Here is a 19,493-nt window from a genome sequence, read left to right on the forward strand (position 1 = left end):
ATAAAAAATGCCAGGAATGTTTTAGAAGCTAGAGAGCAAATTCTTATCTTTTTAAGGTCCAGAGATAACATAGACTTTAGGATACTTCCCCTTTCAACAGTGCCCACGTAGGTAGCCATCTGTAGGTAGGCTGTCTATTCTTTTTATTTATTTTTTATTTATTTATTTTTTTGTCTATTCTTTTTAAAAAGTGAGTCTCAGGCTGGGAGAAGAAGCCGACACCCGCTCCCAAGCCCTTCACAGGGCAATGCCACATAACTGAACAGAGGATGAGGACAGACTGGTTACGCTTACTTAGACGAGGCATACGGTGGAAATCTCCCCTGCCACTCTTGGGAAAGGGAAATTGGGAGTAGAAGTATCACTGCACAATGCTTAGCATCTTCACTAGAGTATTTTTTAACAGAGGGTAGTGGTGTTTTATTAAAGATTCTGAACACTAAAAATCCCTAAGTACAAACAAACATATAGAAAATCATTTTCCTTAAAGTGAAGGGAAAGGCAAAATTTCTAAGGTTACAGAATGTGATGGTAGAATTACAAACCTGGACTGTGTGTGTGTACTCAGTCATGTCCAACTCATTGCAACCCCCTGGACTGTACCCCACCAGGCTCCTCTGTCCATAGAATTTTCCAAGCAAGAATGGTGGAGTGGTTTGCCATTTCCTACTCCAGAGGATCTTCCTGACTCAGGGATTAAATCCATGTCTCTTGTGTCTCTTGCATCGGCAGGCAGATTCTCTACCAGTGAGCAACCTGGGAAGCCTGGACAGCAGCCCAGCTGTCAGGTATTGGCATAAAAGATGTCTCCTTGCCCGGCCTCAGATTAGGTGATGTACCACAGAGCACCCAATGGTCCCCTGAGTTGCTGACCTGGGAGCTATTTGTCAAAGGGATGAGGTGATGGGTGGATTGGAATGGGGAAGTTTTGATGTAATTCCTACAGTCCTACAGTTCAGTCAGTTCAGTCGTTCAGTCATGTCTGACTCTTTGTGACCCCATGGACCCATGGTCCTAACGTGGGATAAAAATCCCAGCAATCCAAAGGGACTTCCCTGGTGGCTCAGTGGTAAAGAATCTGCCTGCAACTCAGGAGACGTGGGTTCGATCCCCGGGTCAGGAAGATCCGCTGGAGAAGGGAATGACAACCCACTCCAATATTCTTGCCTGGAGAATCCTGTGGACAGAAGAGCCTTGTGGGCTACGATCCACAGGGTTGCAAAGAGTTGAACACGACTGAAGTGACTTAGCATGGATGCATGCACAATCCAAAGCTGGTATCAGTGAAGACAGATACTTCCCCTGAGAAATTAAAGTTTGGTGAGTTCTTTCTCATGCTCCAGAGACAAGGAAACAAAATTCTCATTTGCAAAGTTGAAATGTAGGTTAGGGTGTTAGATGCAGAAGTGACCAGGCAGAGGGAGAGGAAAATTAAAAGAAATCTAATAAGCAAAAAATAATTGGCCCCTTGAGATTTTATCACTAAGTTATAGAAAGTTACCTGTTCCAACTGCGCTTGCTTCAAACTCCACAACTCTCCCAGCCCTGCCATCTTTCCAAGGCACAGGATGGTCCCCTCCATTATCCAGAGGTAACTCAGGCATTTCCAGTCTTTCTTCAGCACTTATTTAGCAACACAAACTGTGAAACCAGCTTCCTATAATCCATGACCTCTCCTGTATTCTTCAAGTCTCAGAGTATAGTGGCTTGATATAGTTGTCCTCTGGTAGAAGTTCATCCTAAAAATTATGTTCTGGCTATTCATATTATGTTTGTGAGTGTACAGCTAAGTAGGTTTGAAAAGAAGTTTGGGAACAGTTTAAGCATGACTGAGTGCGTTTATGTGTCGGTTCCAAAGGGGCCACAATGGAAAGTGATCCTATGAGTGGAAAGAATTTTGGGCTCTCCTCTATCTGTGTAATGATTTTAGCTTAACTACATGGCTATTCAAAATTTTACCTCTGCCTTTGGAGTGATTACCAGGTGACCTGGAAATATAGTCCACTTTTTATATTAGTGTGATAGTAACCATTTACACAAACAGTGGGGGATATGTTGGTTCTATTTATAAGCACTCACCACTGCAGAGAAGAGATTCTGAGTTTCCCATGGGAGTCAGCTCAGAAGGGACAAATTTCCCCAATCAGATGAAACTCATACCCTCAGACCAGGCCCATTCATCATGTCTCACCTCTTACTGTTTAAGGACATTATTTTATCTAGACAAAACTATTCTTAGGTTAGAACATTTGAAAGCTAGTTTTTGAAAATAAGCACTTGATTTATCCATTTCTGATATCGGGTCATTTTTGTTTCCTTATTTTTCGTATTCAGAGCTCTTAATTTTCTCTTAGAAGAGGAAGAAAGGATTTCCTGCCGTGGATCCACTCTAAGACACTGTTCATCACCATATCAGATAGAATAGAAGCATGATCACCTTTTCAAGTTTATGAACGCAGCCTTCCATGTACTTCAAGAAGAGTCTCTAATGGGGGAGATGGGCTGTGTTTCTCTTCCTTATGTTGCTGAAGTGGCTTGAAGGCCAGACCTTGACTTCACAGGTAAATGAGAGGGACCTACTCTGGCCCACCAGTACTCTGATAAGTGGCCTCAAAAGTAGAAAGTAGGAACTCATTTAGTCTCCTTGATATGTCTCCTGATTTTCATGTTTGGTGTAGCCAGAGCCTTTAAAAAATGACTGTCACGTGCTATACACAGGGTCTGCTATGTATAGGAGCAGCATAATGGATGTGCCCCAGGTTATCAGATAATCCTACTTACCTCCTGACTCCTCCACTGTCTAGTCACTTCAGCTCTTTTTCCTATCTGTAAAACAGAGATAATAAGCCAAAGCTCACAGTGTTGTTGTGAAGACATATTATATTTTTGTTGCTTAGTCATTGTGTCCAACTCTTTGCCACCCCATGGATGGTAATGCTCCAGGCTCCTCTCTATGAGATTTCCCAGGCAAGAAGTACTGAAATGAGTTGCCATTTCCTTCTCTAGGGGATCTTCCTGACCCAGGGATGTAATCTGTATCTCTTGCGTTTCCTGCATTGGCAGGCAGATTCTTTACCACTTGCAAATATATGGGAAGCCCCATATATTGTAGATATGTGAGGTATTTAGTATAATGACTAGTACAGAGTAAGTGTTCAGCAAATAAAAATAAATTTAATTATGATTCTTATTTTTCTTTTACCATCCTTCCCACTCCAGTGGATTTTTGCACTCTGGCTGTGCAAAAGTGTTTCAGTGAAGAATATTACTTATATCTTTAAATATTGTGCATTTTTTGCCAGTCTTGCCAGCTGAGTGTCTTGTTCCAATCAGTTTGATGTAAGTGACAGAAAGATTTCAGTGAAAGGACTTGAAAGTGGTATCTTTGTTCAGTGATCATTTATAATACTTTCTGTGTGATATTCAATTTCCGAAAGTTCTCTTTTTAATAAATTCCTTGACATTTTGGACCTTATTCAAAGCAATGCTAAATCCTGAATATTTTATAGTTAATCATATGAAAATAAACTATAATAGCAAGCCCTCCAACCATCTGAGTTATAAGTGGTGTGATCTGTAACAATCATCCTAAAAGTTTTTATACTAAAACTGGAAACTTTTAATAAATGTAATCTGCTGCCCATCTGCTGTATGAATAGCAAAGAAGCCATTGGAAAAATGACCCTCATGTGGAAGTTTCAGGTACTGTCACAGGAGTATCTCAGAGACTTCAGACTCCCATGCTCATACTTTAGTTATGGATACATTTTTTTCTTTAAGTAGGAAACATAAAAGAAGTTTTGACTTGGGTCAAAAAAACTGTTATATCTCTGTTATCATGTTCTATAATTAAGAGCTGATTTTCCACCCTTCTGCCTTTACTGGTGAGGAGTGATTCCTGTCAGATTGCTGAATGAATGAGTTGTCCCTTCCTTGGGAAAATATTGTTGTTAAGTAATAACATGACGGGCTTCCCTGGTGTCTCAGTGGTAAAGAATCTGCTTGCAACACAGGAGATGCAGGAGACATGGGTTCAATCCATGGACCAGAAAGATCCCCTGGAGGAGGGCATGGCAACCCACTCCAGTATTCTTGCTTGGAGAATCCCATGGACAGAGGAGCCTGGTGGACTATAGTCCATGGGGTCACAAAGAGTTGGACATGACTGGAGTGACTGAGCATGCACGCATGATAACATGACGTCATTAAACACATTATTAAATTACCCTTGGAGGGCACAAGAGATACATTTTAACAGGTATGTGTACCTTCTCTTCATTTAACCCCTGATTCTTGAAGTTGGCTATCTTGGGTTGACATGCCCACCTGGGCCACTGGTGTGAGGTAGGTGAAGATGAGACCTTCCACCTGACACTCTCAGATTAAAAGGGCAAATTATAGAAAACAAATTCAAAATCCCTTGGTAAGAAGTATGAGAATATTAATTAAAATATTCAGGATTTCATGAATACATTCCATTGAGGAGGGGTGAGTACAGTTGTGTCTGAGACATCCAAGGAGTAAACAAAACAAAAAAGTTAAACGGTACTGAACATCACGCAGAATTCAGAAGAAGATCTTTCATGTGGGCTAAAAACTTTCTCACCAGAAAGACAGGAATTATCCCCTCTAATAACTAAGTTAACTAGAATTTTAAATCTAAGCACTTCATTCATTTCTTTCCTCCATTTAAGGGTAGATGTTTGAGAGAAAACTCACATTCTAATAAATTGAATTTCAAGAATGTAACCACTTTTCCTCTTGATTTACAGCTGCACAACTGGATACCGTTGCATTTTTCCTCTACAGTTACATTAAGCAGAGTTTGGATGATGATCTGGCTGACATTCAGGGAGAACTTTAAGTTCAAACCGGTAGGTTCTCCATGTGGTATGAAAGCCACCTTCCAATTCTGAGTTTCTTTGTCACTTTGACGTCTTTAGTTCAGTTCTTAGAAACTCATGGGTCAGGGAAATAAAACGCAGACATGGATGAGTGAGTTCATTCTGCTGGGGCTGTCCAGCGACTGGGGGACTGAAGTCTCCCTCTTTGTCTTGTTCTTGGCCATGTACTCGGTGACTATTGTGGGAAATGTCCTCATCCTTCTTCTGATCAGACTGGACAGCAGGCTTCATACCCCCATGTATTTCTTCCTGAGTGTTTTATCGCTTGTGGACCTTTGTTACTCAGGCAGTACTGCCCCCCAGATGCTGGCCCACCTGCTCTCCGCCCAGAAGTCCATCCCGCTCTGCAGCTGCCTGGCCCAGCTCTCTGCCTCCCTGCGCTGGCTGCGTCTGAGCTCCTACCGCTGGGCGCCATGGCCTGTGACCGCTGCAGGCGGTGGGCTCCCCTGCACTACACGGTCATCATGCGGAGGGCTGTGCCTGGGGCTGGCTGCCGGCTGCCTGGGGGCTGGTTTCACGAATTCACTGGTGGAGACAGTCATCACCTTTCGGCTTCCCCTGTGTCACAACGTCATTAATCACTTTGCCTGTGAGACCCTAGCGGTGCTGCAGCTAGCCTGTGTGGATATCTCTTTCAACGAGGTCATGGTGGCCATCTCGGGGTCTCTGATGATCATGCTTCCCTTCACCCTGGTTCTGTTTTCCTGTGGTCGTATAGTTGCTGCCATTCTGCACATGCATTCTGCTCAGGGACGCAGCAAAGCCTTCGGGACGTGTGGCTCTCACCTCATCGTGGTTTCCCTGCGCTTTGGCTCGGCCATCTTCACCCACCTGGGGCCACGGTCCGCCTCCTCAGTGGACGGCGGAAAGATGGTCGCTCTCTTCTATGCTGTGGTGGCCCCTGTGTTGAACCCCTTGATTTACAGCTTGAGAAATAAAGAAGTTATGGCTGCTCTCAGCAAAGTTTTAGAGAAATTCAGATACAAAGGGTAAAGACTATGAGAATGTCTTGTTATCTATCATCAAAATAAAAAAGAAGATCAGATAAGTGAAGTGGGACATGTACACTAAAGAAGACTATTATGGTGAGATCCTGGATTTCAAATGAAGAATTTCTCCACAAAATTAACGGATTTCCTTATGTAGGCCAATACCAGGGAATTTACATATCAGTGATTCATGAAAGGGCCTTTTCTTAGATCATCTTATCTCAGGTATCCAGTAGTATTTAGCATTCTTCTCCCATTTTTACATTTTATTAGCTTATCAGTGTTTAAAGGAATAATGCATGGCTTCATCAAGCAGACCTGGTTTGTGGATTGAATGGATAGATGAATTCTGACAATTAGGTCTACTTATACTTTTGTGGACTAGAAGAGAGAATGCCTGACAATACTCCAATTGTTTTAGAACAGCTTCATTTCCTCCAAATGGTTTTTTCAACTCTTTAAAAAAATAACATCAGTTTTGGAGCTTTCAATACTCTCTATGCCTAAATCTAGATTGTGATATTATACTCTGAAATAAATATGACAGAATATTTGTTCAGACCATTATGCTGGATCTTATTTGCTTTGAAGATGAGAAATCTGTGGCTTCACTATAGTGTTTTTTATTGTGGTAAAGCATACAATATATAATATAAAATTTGCCATTTTAGTCATTTTTAAGTGTGTACTTCAATGGCATTAATTACATTCACCATGTTGTGTAAGCATCACCACTATCTATTTCCAAAGTATTCATTACCATAGTCTTTTATTCAACTAATTTTCAAAGACCTGGTTCCTATAAACTTGTTACAAAAATTCCACACTCACTGTACTCTTTTTCTCTTAAACTTAAACAAAGGTATGTGCATTTTGTTTTGCTAATCATTATTGATTTTCACACACCAACCTGCCTAGATTATTTTCAATTTTGATTCTCCAGTTCACTCCATTTGTTTACTTTGTCTTTCTGTTGACATAGATACAATAAATGGAAAAAGTTATAAAAATAGATATCAAACAGTACACATCAATTATATGTCACTGCAAACTTGGGGAGAAGGGGTCCACAATGTCTTACAATTGGAATCATACAGTATACAGCCTTTTCATATTGGCTTCTTTCACTTAGTAATTTGCATTTAAGTTCCTTCATGTCTTTTCATAGCTTAATCATTCATTTCTTTTTGGAATTGAATAATATTCTATTGTCTGAGTGTACCCCAGTTTATTCATTCATCTACTGAAGGACTTCTTGTCTTCTAATTTTCGGTAATTTTGAATAAAGCTGCTTATAAACATTTGGGTGCAGGTTTTGTGTGGACATATTTTTGACTCCTTTAGGACTCCTTTAGGTAAATACCAAGTAGCATGATTGCTGAATTGTATGGCAAAAGTATGTTTTGCTTTGTAGAAAACCACCAAACTGTCTTCCAAAGTGGCTGTACCACTTGGCATTCCCACCAGCAATGAAGGAGAGTTCCTATTGCTCCATATTTCTCCAGCATTCTCCAGTGTTTCAGATTTTCGCTATTCTAATAGTGTGTAGTGGTATTTGATTATTGACTTAATTTGTATTTCCCTGATGACACATGATATAGGGCATCTTTTCATATGTGTGTATTAATACTAGTTCAAACTCTTCCAGAATATAGAAAAAGAGTAAACACCACATTATTTTATGAAGTCAGGATTACCCTCACACCAAATCAAGCCAAGACATTATAGAAAGGAAACCACAGATCAACAGCAATCATGAACAGCCACACAAAATTCTAAAAATATTGCCAAGTAAATTCCCATACTTTGCAAAAATATAATAGCTTATATTTTAATTTAGTTCCACATCCTAAAGTAAATCAATATATATATTTCCCTGTATCAGTAGACTAAAAGGGGAAACCAGTTTAGCACCTCAAGAGGTGACAAGAAGTATTAATGTTAATAAAAAAAATCTTTGCAAACTAGGTATAGAAAGAAACTTCTTAACCCAATAAAATGTATATACAAATAACTTACAGCTAGCATCAATATTTATTAGCAAAAAACGGAATCATTTTCTCTTTGAGATTGAGAACAATGTTTCATGTCCATGATTATCAGTTTTCTTATCTGGAAATCCTGGCCAAAATGATAAGGCCAGAAAAAGAAATAAAAGAAATACAAATTAGAAAGAAACAGAATCATTTTTGTTCTCAGGCAGGATTATCATTTACATATAAAGTCTCTAGGACTCTACAACAAAGATTTTGGAATTAATAAGGGAATTTGGCAAGGTTGAAAGGTGCAAAGATAATATGTAAAGTATGTGTGTGTGCATGCGTGCAAGCAAAATCACTTCAGCTGTGTCCTACTCTGTGTGACCCTGTGGACTGTATCCTGCCAGGCTCCTTTGTCCATGGGATACTCCAGACAGGAATACTGGAGTGAGTTGCTGTGTCTTCCTCCAAGGGATCTTCCTGACACAGGGATCAAACCCACATCTCTTATGTCTCCTGCATTGCAGGTGGATTCTTTACTACTGAGCCACTAGAGGAACCCACATTTATGTATATATGTATTCAAATATGTAGATTAATTAAATGTACAAATATTTATATAAATAAATATAAATTATATGCATATTTAAGTTAACGATGTTTTTATAAACATTACTGAAAATTGTTGAGCAGGGAATTCCAAGACTTTATTTCTCCACAAAACAACAAATAAACTGGCAAAAACTTTTGGAATTAACCTTTGCAGAACTCTGAAATCTAGTAAAACACTGACTACAAAAGGGGAAAGATTAATAAAAATGGAAAATGCTGCATTATGGTAAAATAGTACTAGGGCATTTCTGCTGCCCACTTATTACCTCTCACCTCCCAAATTGGTGACAGCCATGAAGGTTACAGTCTACACTCTTGGTGCAGGTTGCAAGTAAAAGGCAGCAATCTAGACCTTACTCAAAGAATTTTGGCTGTTTAAACATATCTGGCAGCTACCTGAAGAACTGACATAAAGGCTGGCCTTTGCTTTACTGACTCAGAGTATTATCAAGACTGGGATGGCTTTCCAGGTGGCATTTGCTGAAAATATTTAAAGGTAAAAGTATGGCAGCCTGATATTAGGGTTAACAGTCAAGACAGCCAGTAACCAGACTGAAAAGACTGGGATCAAGAGGCTGGGAAAAGATGTATATAAGGGAATAAGGGCTTTTAAAGGCATCCCTGGTAGCTCAGCTGGTAAAGAATCTGCCTGCAATGCAGGAGACCCTGGTTTGATTCCTGGGTCAGGCAGATTCCCTGGAGAAAGGATAGGCTACCCACTCCAGTATTCTTGGGCTTCCCTGGTGGCTCAGACAGTGAAGAATCCGCCTGTAATGCAGGAGACCTTAGTTTGATCCCTGGGTTGGGAAGATCCCCTGGAGAAGGGAATGGCAACCCACTGCAGTATTATTGTCTGGAGAATTCCATGAGCAGAGAAGTTTGGCAAGCTAAAGTCCATGGGGTCACAAAGTGTTGGACACAACTGAGGGACTTTCGCTTACTTTCAAGGGCTTCCCAGGTGGTGCTAGTGGTAAAGAACAGTTAATAGAGCTGAGGTATGAACACCAAACTGCAACAACTAAAAATAAGGCACTTCCTTCAAACCCTGTTTATCCTGAATCCTTTTATCCTAAAATCCTAGAACAACTGACATCCCCCAAAATGTATCATTTGGTATCATCCACAGTTTTCCCAAATGGATCTTAAATATATCATGATGTGGTGGGCACTAATGGAAAGAAATGACCGAGGATCCACCAGACAGTATCTGTGCTAACCCGGTTCTAGCCACCTGTTGTGGTAGCAATGTGCCAGGGAGACTGAACGCGGACCACACTTCTCCTCCAAAGATCGGGAATGTCCATTGTCAGAGTGTTCTATGAATTACTGTGTCTGTGTCTTTACACAAGGCGTTTAGGGTCAGAATTCCATACAAATGATCTCAAATAGGTAGGAGATGTTCATCAGATACAAACTGGCTATATTCCCTGACACTCTGACACTATCGTATCCTAGAATTCCGCTATATGGTCTTTTCTTGGAGATATATATATATATATATATATATATATATATATATATAAATACAATATATTAATATATATATATATATTAATACTTGCTGGAAGTTGCAGGTTGGATAATTTTGCAGATCTCTGCCCAGGATATGTGTGAAGCATTAAGGAAACCCAGGGAACTCACTCTCAGCTGTGTTTTCCCTCAGGTCCTGAGGTCCCTTAGCTGTTGGTTTTAATTTTTTTGTGTATCATCTTGTGTCTGTTGTGTTCCATTTCCTTCTCCAGGGGATCGAACCAGGGTCTCCCACATTGCAGGCATACTCTTTACTGTCTGAGTCACAGTGAAGGCCCAAAATAAGATTGCCTCCCAGTGTTGTTTCCGCCTGGTTTCGAACCAGGGACCTTTCGCGTGTTAGGCGAATGTGATAACCACTACACTACGGAAACCTGTGTGTTATGTCTAGATTTTTTAATGGTAAAGGACAGTTCATTTTTTTTTTATTGCTAAGTGTTAGTCCAGTATATGGGTATTATCATTGTTTGATATCTACTCATACTTCAGCCCTATAAACTGTGTTAAAGCCTGTTTAATTATCATAGACACATTGGAAGACTGAATTGCTTATAACTACTAATATCTCCATTTTTCATTTCATGAAACCCCAATGAATTAGACAGCTTTTGCTTCTGTGAGGGTTACTTAAGAGTTCTTCAGATTTCAGAAGTGATTTCAGTAAACTAAAATTTTGTCCTAGAACATGAAATACTGGTCAAGTGGTTCCCAAAGGCAGCTGACAGACAAAGTAATGATCCCATTATGGTAAATTTATTTAGCACACAATTACAGTAGAAGCATTTAAACAAAAACCTTTATTTAAAATTTTACAAAATGTAGCAGTGTGTTTATTTTGGATATTAATATCTCCTATGGAGTGCTGATATGATTGTCCTGTTTTAAGTAACTGAAGATTGAATAATTGAAAAATCTATGAAAAGTGAAAGCATTAGTCCCTCAGTTGTATCCGGCTCTTTGCGTCCCCATGGACTGTAGCCCACCAGGCTCTTCTATGGAATGCTCCAGGCAGGAATACTGAGTGGGTTGCCATCTTCCTGACCCAGGGATCAAACCCAAGTCTCCTGCATTGCAGGCAGATTCTTTACCATCTGAGCCACAGGCCATCCTGAAAGTCTGCAGATAGATTTAAAAGTAGTAATTTTTTTTTTCTTTATGCTTCAGCAAAGAATAAAATCACAGGTGGTTCTTTTCAAAGCAAGGATTTCTTTCCCCTATGGAACTAATACTGTATAAAATAAGTTAGATTACCACAATAGGCCAATAGAAATTTCTCACAGCTCCCAGAAGAGACCTGAACTGCCTTTTCAAAGTGCTTTTCTCCTGGGTGTTTGCAGAGATGTAGGGCAAGTCTTAAAACCATATAAAACCCTCAGAATCCAAAGATCTTCACAGCGTGCTGTGCCTAAGACCACTGCAGCTTCCTGCAGGAAGGCAATGGGTGCTCTGGCCCCAGGATACTGGGAGAGCCATCCTGGAGCCGCGTCAGGCACAAATGTGTTCCTAGTGTCCAGGACTCACCTCTCCTCTAGTCCTGACTGTCAGTTTGGAAGCAGTTGGGTAACCTGTGCCTATTCACCCTTTGTAGGTTTAGAGAGTGCACGTCTCACATCTATCCAATACCTGAATCTTTCTTTTCTACTTCTTCCTATTTTAGAGTCAGTGAAGAATTTCTTTTCACATCCCAGCCACTTAGAGGCTGCTGAGCCAAGGTAAGAGTCCCTTCTCAGAACATCACTTTTTGTTGTAGGACTCAGTCTAATGATTATCTCCTCTCTGATGCATTTACCAAGCATTTCTGTATGTTCATTCCTGTTTTCCATGTAGGATAGAATATGTAACTATGTCACATTTCTTAAAATGTGGGCTCATCTCTAATAGCTTGTGCCTATAATGAAATTTCAGCTCTGCTTCAGGTTCATATGGCACAGTGATGTTTAAATACTAAATGTTTAATTCTGTTGTCACACTTCTATCCACTCTCAATCTCCAGCAATCAGTCAGGGTGATAATCTCGTCTTCTGAGCTCTAAGTACAGCCAGGTATGCAGTGAGCACATTCCATCTCCTACGATTGAGGGGCATCTCTTGATATTGGGTTAGAAATAAAAACCCCAGGCTCTGATCCCAACCTGCAGTTTCTTATTATGCCTTCTGGGAGCAATGTGCTTCTGCATCTTCCTGGCAATTCATTTGTGATGGTGGCTACAAGAACTGCTGTTGTCTTGACAGGGAAGGAGGTTATGCTTCTATCACATCTGAATTACTTGGATCCTACCCTTGTACAGAATCCATACAGAGTTAAGCGAAAGTGTATACACAGCAGGCACAAGAATGGAGAGAAGAAGCTAAAATGCTTGATTCTGGATCATTGGTAAAGGTCTCAAATGAGGGGGTAACAAGTTTGAGTACACCGCAGTGGAGTAGAAACTACCATGAATGTAAAGGTCCACGAAGTTTATGGTAAAATAATACATTGAAAACGCATGTGGTCAAGTCCTCCTCTTCATGTGCAATAAGTACTGCTTGCTCCCTTCATTTAGTGGATGAGAAATAAGGAAATATGTTGTCGTTGTTGAGCTTCCTCTAGGAGTGCAAATTACTCATATGACTTGTGAACAAGTATGTCTAAATATGTTTGTCTTCTTTCTTTAATAAATATTGTAACTGGGGTGATTTTTCTTTTCTTTGTGTGTGTCTTTGGTAGCTATGAAAGTGTATTCCAACTAGTGTTTTAATCTCTGATTTGGCAACTCTGACCCAACCAAATCCATGCCCACCATAACAAAAACCAGGGTGGAATGTGAGGATGTTATCAGCTGCTGAAAACATTCAATGATTACATATTGTCTATAATATAGAATAACTCTTAAATACCTTAATATATCATATGAAGGAATCTCCAATCTGGTCCTTAACACTATCTCTTCCTCTCTTTCCCCACACCCTTTCTCTCTCTCTCCCATCTCCCCTTTCTCTTTCTGTTTCTATTCATTTATTAACTTATAATTTTCCCACTCACAGAGGAAGTAGGTCTTAATGAGATGCTTCCCTGAAAATGTCAGGCTTTTTCATATTTCTTTGCCTTTGTTCACTCTGATTCATCTGCCTAAAATATCTCTAACTTATTTTTATTGTCAAACTTATCTTTATTGTAATGATTTTCTCTTCTCTGATACATTTACCGAGCATTTCTAAATATTCATTTCTGTTTTATATGAGTAATTGAACAGGCATCTCTGTCACATTTGTAGAAATCTGGACTCATCTTTAATAGCCTGTGCCAATAATGAAATTTCAGTACAATTAGAGAATATTTCCTAAAATTATCAGACATTTAAAATATTTAAGAAGTGGTGTTGAGTGCAAAATCTGGTATTCCTGATCTGTATGTGAGACAGCATTGTGGTTGAGGCTGTATTTTGTAGTCAGACAGACGATGGCTTCACTGTAATTCGGGTTTCATCACTCTCAAACTTGGGAATGTTACTTAATCAGTCTGAAGTGTCCTCTGTGCAATTAGAATAACAGTGCCTCATTCATTTGTTTTGTAGATTAAGTGGCATATTTGAAAGATACTTAGCAAGTTTCCCAGTACCTAGTAATAACTGATAAATTATTACTAGAGAAAATTCTGGACTTATTGTTCAGGCTTCATGTTAAAACTCATCAGAACAAAACCCTAACAGATTCTAGCCCATTGCCATCTCTTAAATTATGAGAAATGTAAACACCAAAGATTTTCCCAATATGGTAAATGGCGTCACTTCCATATAGTAAGCCACATACCTGAAATTCCTCCTTGATTTCTCTCTTCTCTTTCCTCCCATATTTGCTCCATCAATTACCATTAAAGATGCTTTTAAAATATACCTGGAGTCCGCTCACTTCTGTGAGACAAGGTTTTCAAGGTCACCGTCACCTTTGAGTAGCCACCTGTGATCTCACAACGCCCACTCTTGCTCCCACAGTCTTTTGCAATGTCAGCGTGATCTTTCCGAGCGTGAGTCATCCTGCGCTCCTATTCAGCTTTCAGCCTTTCACTTGCTTCTCACGGTATTTAGACCACTATTCAGAGCCCGTATTATGACCTGTGGGGTCTTACACGTGCTGGCTCTGCTTGCCTTTCCCCCCTCTTCCTCCCTTCCTTCTGCATCCATCACAGCAGTCACACCTCATCTCAGGGCAGCTCTCTCCCACCTCACTCTTCAGAGGGCTGGGGCTTTGGCATCCTTCTCTGTGTAAATGTCACCTCCTCAGAGGTCAGAGAGACCTTCCCCCATCACACGAGTATCATTTCTTTAACCTTCATAGAAAATGTCTCAAAATTTATTATGTATTTTGTATTTCCTATTATGTGCTAATTAAAAAAAATCTACTCCAAGAGACTCTCACCTCCACCCCCAATGACTTCCAAGAGGAAGTTCATGTCTGCTGACTACTCTGCTTGGCCCACAGCAGTCACTCTCCTCACTCCTGGGAGCCCATCCTTATCTTTTAACGCCCTGAGATGGGGGAGGAGCCCTTTCACACTTACTGTCAATTAGAGTTTATATACAATTTTATTTACATTGTTTCATTTGAGTTTTGATCCACATTGACATAAGCTAAATGAATATTAATATTCGCATTTGCAGAAGAGGAATTTGGGTTTCGGAGATGATAAGATTTTAAGGTTCATATAGCAATTTACGACTGAGGTCCAGGTTTTTAATACTGGAAAGCCTAGCTCTCCCCACCTCATCTTCTCATGTACCTCGCAGACAATGACAGGTTTCACTCTGTCTCCATGGATAGCACAGGGGGAAAAGCGTTGTAAAGGCCAAGCTTCCAGCGCTCTGGGTGGGTGGTAGGCCAGGAAAGCCAGGTGTATCCTTCACAGCTGGCAATGGTAATATGAAGCATGGTCATTTGATATGGTTTGATTTGGACGTGGTTGTGAAACAGTGTAGGGTCAAAGATAGAGCATGCTGTTTAGACTTAGACTTGAACTAAATAACTAGGTAACTGCCTTGCTGCAGTGGGAATGTGGTAAGTTACTAATACTTCTCCCAAACTCAATTTCTTCATTACTAAGATGTATAAGAAGGCTATGTGAGAATCAAATTACATTGTGTACGTAATGTACCCAGTGTATGACCTAACCTATAATGCACTATTAAAAAATGATATCTGTTACTGTTGTTACTAGTTAAAGAAGGCAAAAGATGGAAGGTTCTAACTGGACCATGGAGTCTGACCAGTAACTTTTTCTCCCAGGAGAGTTAAGCCCTGTGTCTCCAATATGGAAGTGGAGAACCAGACACGGGTCACCAGGTTCATCCTGGTGGGGTTCCCCGGGAGCTGGGGCATGCGTGCGGCGGTGTTCCTCATGTTCCTCGTGGCCTATATTCTGACAGTGGTTGAAAATGTGACCATCATCCTATTGGTGCAGCAGAACCGGCCACTGCACAAGCCTATGTACTTCTTCCTGGCCAACTTGTCCTTCCTGGAGACCTGGTACATCTCTGTGACGGTACCCAAGCTGCTGTTCAGTTTTTGGTCCATGAGCAACAGCATCTCCTTCGTTCACTGTATGATACAACTTTACTTCTTCATTGCACTCATGTGCACGGAGTGCGTGCTCCTGGCCGCCATGGCCTACGACCGTTATGTGGCTATCTGCCGCCCACTGCACTACCCCACCATTATGAGCCACGGGCTCTGCTTCCGCCTGGCTCTTGGTTCCTGGACCATTGGCTTTGGCATCTCCTTGGCTAAGACCTACTTCATCTCTCGCCTCAGCTTCTGCGGCCCCAATGTCATCAACCATTTCTTCTGTGACATCTCTCCGGTCCTTAACCTCTCCTGCACAGACATGTCCACAGCTGAGCTGGTGGACTTTGTCCTGGCACTGGTCATCTTCCTCCTCCCCCTCACTGTCACTGTCCTGTCCTATGGATGCATCCTGGCCACCGTTCTACGCATGTCCACAGGCAAGCAGAAGGCGTTTTCTACTTGTGCCTCCCACCTCGTGGTGGTCACCATCTTCTACTCAGCTACGATTTTCATGTATGCCCGGCCCCGAGCCATTCACGCCTTCAACATGAACAAAGTTATTTCCATCTTCTATGCCATCGTCACCCCTGCCCTCAACCCTTTCATTTATTGTCTAAGGAACCGAGAGGTCAAAGAGGCTCTGAAGAAACTGGCTTATTGCCAGGCCAGATCTGACTAGTCTGTTACAAGTGACTAGAAGAAGTAATTTGATTTGGAGCCTGCTCTTCAACCCCCATCCTTTCTCCTTTAATGCCTCAGCTGTATATTAACATATTACTCATGTTAATGTGACCTCACCACAGCCACGTTAACCAGCAGCTCTTGGTTGTGTCCTGAGATCTCCATCTGTGCCTGTGGTCTGTGTTTTAAGGGCATGCCCTTTGAACAGTGAGTGCTCTTTGATTGTGATCCAAAACGGAGTTTCTAAGATTGCGAGTAAATTCCTGAGTTGAGTGGGAGAGAGAGATGGCAGCATATGAATTAGCTGTTTTAGGATCTAGCAAGCACTATACTCTCTGGGGAATCAGATTTGGTGACGGCTTCCTGACTTCTCAGCTTCCTGACTGAGACAGAGATAGCTGCTCCTTTAATAATCCCATTCTGAATTTGATGCCAGGAGTCAATCTTGGTGGCAAAGACTAGAGGAACAGTCTCTAGCCTCTTTCAACACTTGTAAACACCCATTTCCCTGCATTAAATACTTTTCTGCTTCAAAACAGCTGGAGTGCTTTCTGTTATCCGCAAGGTGTCATCTATAAGTGGACTATAAGTTTCATAGTTTACATTTTGTCTTCTGATATAACTTATTCAGTTGTTTTGTGTTGAATTTAATATTTCCTTCCTAGATGTCACAGCATATTTATTTGTATCCTCCGGTGGACAAGCACCTGATAGCTGATAAATAAATGAATATCGTCACCTATATTACTTGCTGAAGGAAGCTTGCACTCACAGTCCTCTTTCCTTCTGGTCTCAGTCATCTCACTCCACTTCAGCTTTCTTTTACTTCCTCTGGCCTCACTGTCTTACCTCATATACAAATAACTAGGCCAGTCTTAGGAATTAGCAGATTTTCATCCTGTACCGCAGTGACTCTCTACTCTCCTACTTATTTATCTAACCATGTAAGCTTTACTTTTTGATAAAATGGGCCCACACACCTGCAGAAGTGCATATGGATATGCCTACTCTTGGCTCACAGTTCTGACAAAGGCAAAGGGAGCTATAATTTAAGCTGTATTCAATGCAACATGCTGATGTCAGTAGGAATTTAAATATTCTATTGTGTGTGTTGTGTGCTCAGTCATGTCCAACTCTTTGTGATCCCAAGCCTGCCAGGCTCCTTTGTCCATGGAATTTTCCAGGCAAGAATACTGGAGTAGGTTGCCAGTTCCTACTCCAGGGGATCTCCCTGATTCAAGGATTAACACGTGTCTCCTGTATTGACAGGCAGATTCTTTACCACTGCGCCACCTGTGAAGCCCCATTTTGATTCATATAATTACCTTATTTGGTTATAGAAGGAAGGTAACACTTCAAAACATTGATTTTTTTTTTATTTTCAATCAACTCGTGAGGCAACCACTTATCGAGCTTTTTCACCTTTCCAATTTAAGTGTCGAATTGCCATAGAATGATTGGTGCTGAATTCTTCGGCAACTTCTCACACAGTTGCAGGAGGATCAGCTTCAATGACACTCTCAACTGGTCATTGTCAACTTCTGGTGGCCGGCCACTATGCTCCTCATATTCCAGGCTCTCATTTCCTTTGCAAAACTTCTGGAACCATCACTACACTGTACATTTGTTAGAAGTTCTGGGCCAAATGCATTGTTGATGATACAAATGGTCTCCTCTGCTTTATCACCTATCTTTAACTGGAATAAAAAAAAAATCGCTTGAATTTGCTTTTTGCCTAACATCACTTCTATAGGCTAAAATATAAAATAAGCAACAAGTAATAAACCCTTAACAAAAAACATAAAGTGAGGAAATGCACATTAAAATGATGTTCAACATAACCGCATTCATTTAAAAATAACCATACGGTAACTTTATTTTTAGTTTTTTTTTTTTTTTTAGTTTTTAAAAAATCTGCATACTGTTCTCCAGAGTGACTGCACCAATTTACATTCCGAACAGCAGTGTAGGAGTGTTCTCCATACCTTCTCCAGTATTTATTATTTGTAGACTTGTTGATGATGGAATACTTTAGTAACAGTGGTCTAGGAATGCCTATGAGGAGGTAATATTTTACATAAAGCCTGAATGATGAGAATTTATACAGTCATGCCAAGTAAAATGCAGTGACTGAAAAGCACAGGTTCTGGGCCCACTTTGGAGCTAGTTCCTGCTGTGTAAACTTGGGGAAGTTTAATCTTTCTCTGTCTGTCTTCTCATTTGTAAAATGAGGCTCATAACCGAACCTCCTCCATTGCATTGGTTTGAAGATAAGTAAATAGAAGTACTTAATCAGTACTCAGCGCAGAGTAAGTGTTCTAACTTACTTAAAGGGTTATTTTTGTTTTTGTGTCAGGCTAAGTTTTATAGGCAAAACACGAACTGAGCGCAGGAGCTTGTAGTGAGAACTAGAGCAGCATGTTGCATGAAGAAGGCTAGTAGTGCTGGAAGTAAAGTAAAACTTGTATAATTATTCCAGTTTAGACATTTATACTGGGCTTCCCTGGTGGCTCAGCTGGTAAAGATCTGCATGCAACGCAGGAGCCCTGGGTTTGATCCCTGGGTTGGGAAGATCCTCTGGAGGAGGGAACAGCTACCCACTCCAGCATTCCATGGACTGTTCAGTCCTTGGGGTCACAAAGAGTCGGACACGATTAAGGAAATGCATCCATATGGGAATAATTAGAGGGATGTTCATTGCAATGTTGTTTATAACAGAAAAAATTGAAAAAGCCCAGCATGTTAAAAAAATAGAGTTGGATAGAATAAAATGTCCTCGTGACGGAAAATGTTGTAGCTAAAAAAATATGGCATGGGATTTTTATATTGATAGTATAACTCACATTACACTATTGAGTAAAAAGCAGTTTGCAAATAAGTAATTACAAAAATGATGTACAGCATGATCCCATAAAATACAGGAATATGTGGCATATGTGTACTTTTTTTAAAAAGAGATAAAAGAAGGAAGCATTAATAATTTTCAAAGTGCAAGGATGACAGTAGATAGATCAAATATTAATCAAATGAAGGTTTAATAACCCAATAGTATTTGAGAGAGCTAGGCAGCTATTTCTTTAACCTGATTCTTACATTTTGTACTTGTGATATTATGCTAAGGCAGAATAACAATGAACATCAAAATTGTTATTCTGCCTTGGTGTAATATGGTTTTCCTTTTTCCCCGTTGTTTATTGCCAGATTCTTTTGAGACCCAGAAGCCTCTGTGAGTTGGGCTGGTTTAGACCCCATAAATGTATC

At 40.5% G+C, this 19,493-nt stretch overlaps 1 protein-coding gene, 1 non-coding gene and 1 pseudogene across 2 annotated transcripts; 2 read left to right on the forward strand and 1 right to left on the reverse strand.

Moving 5' to 3' along the window:
- The first annotated feature begins 4,961 nt into the window (after positions 1 to 4,961).
- Positions 4,962 to 5,897, forward strand: LOC136170370 (olfactory receptor-like protein OLF3; annotated as a pseudogene).
- A 4,418-nt stretch (positions 5,898 to 10,315) lies between these two features.
- On the reverse strand, positions 10,316 to 10,388 carry TRNAV-AAC (transfer RNA valine (anticodon AAC)). Its single transcript has one exon. It is a non-coding gene; the product is annotated as a tRNA-Val (tRNA).
- Positions 10,389 to 15,297: 4,909 nt separating this feature from the next.
- LOC136171202 (olfactory receptor 6B1) lies at positions 15,298 to 16,230 on the forward strand. The gene has a single exon (XM_065939941.1). The coding sequence runs from the start codon at positions 15,298 to 15,300 to the stop codon at positions 16,228 to 16,230; it is 933 nt and encodes a 310-aa protein (XP_065796013.1).
- Positions 16,231 to 19,493: the final 3,263 nt, after the last annotated feature.

The sequence above is a fragment of the Muntiacus reevesi genome, chromosome 6 (genome assembly GCF_963930625.1).
Source record: "Muntiacus reevesi chromosome 6, mMunRee1.1, whole genome shotgun sequence".
In the NCBI taxonomy this organism is placed as follows: domain Eukaryota; kingdom Metazoa; phylum Chordata; class Mammalia; order Artiodactyla; family Cervidae; genus Muntiacus; species Muntiacus reevesi.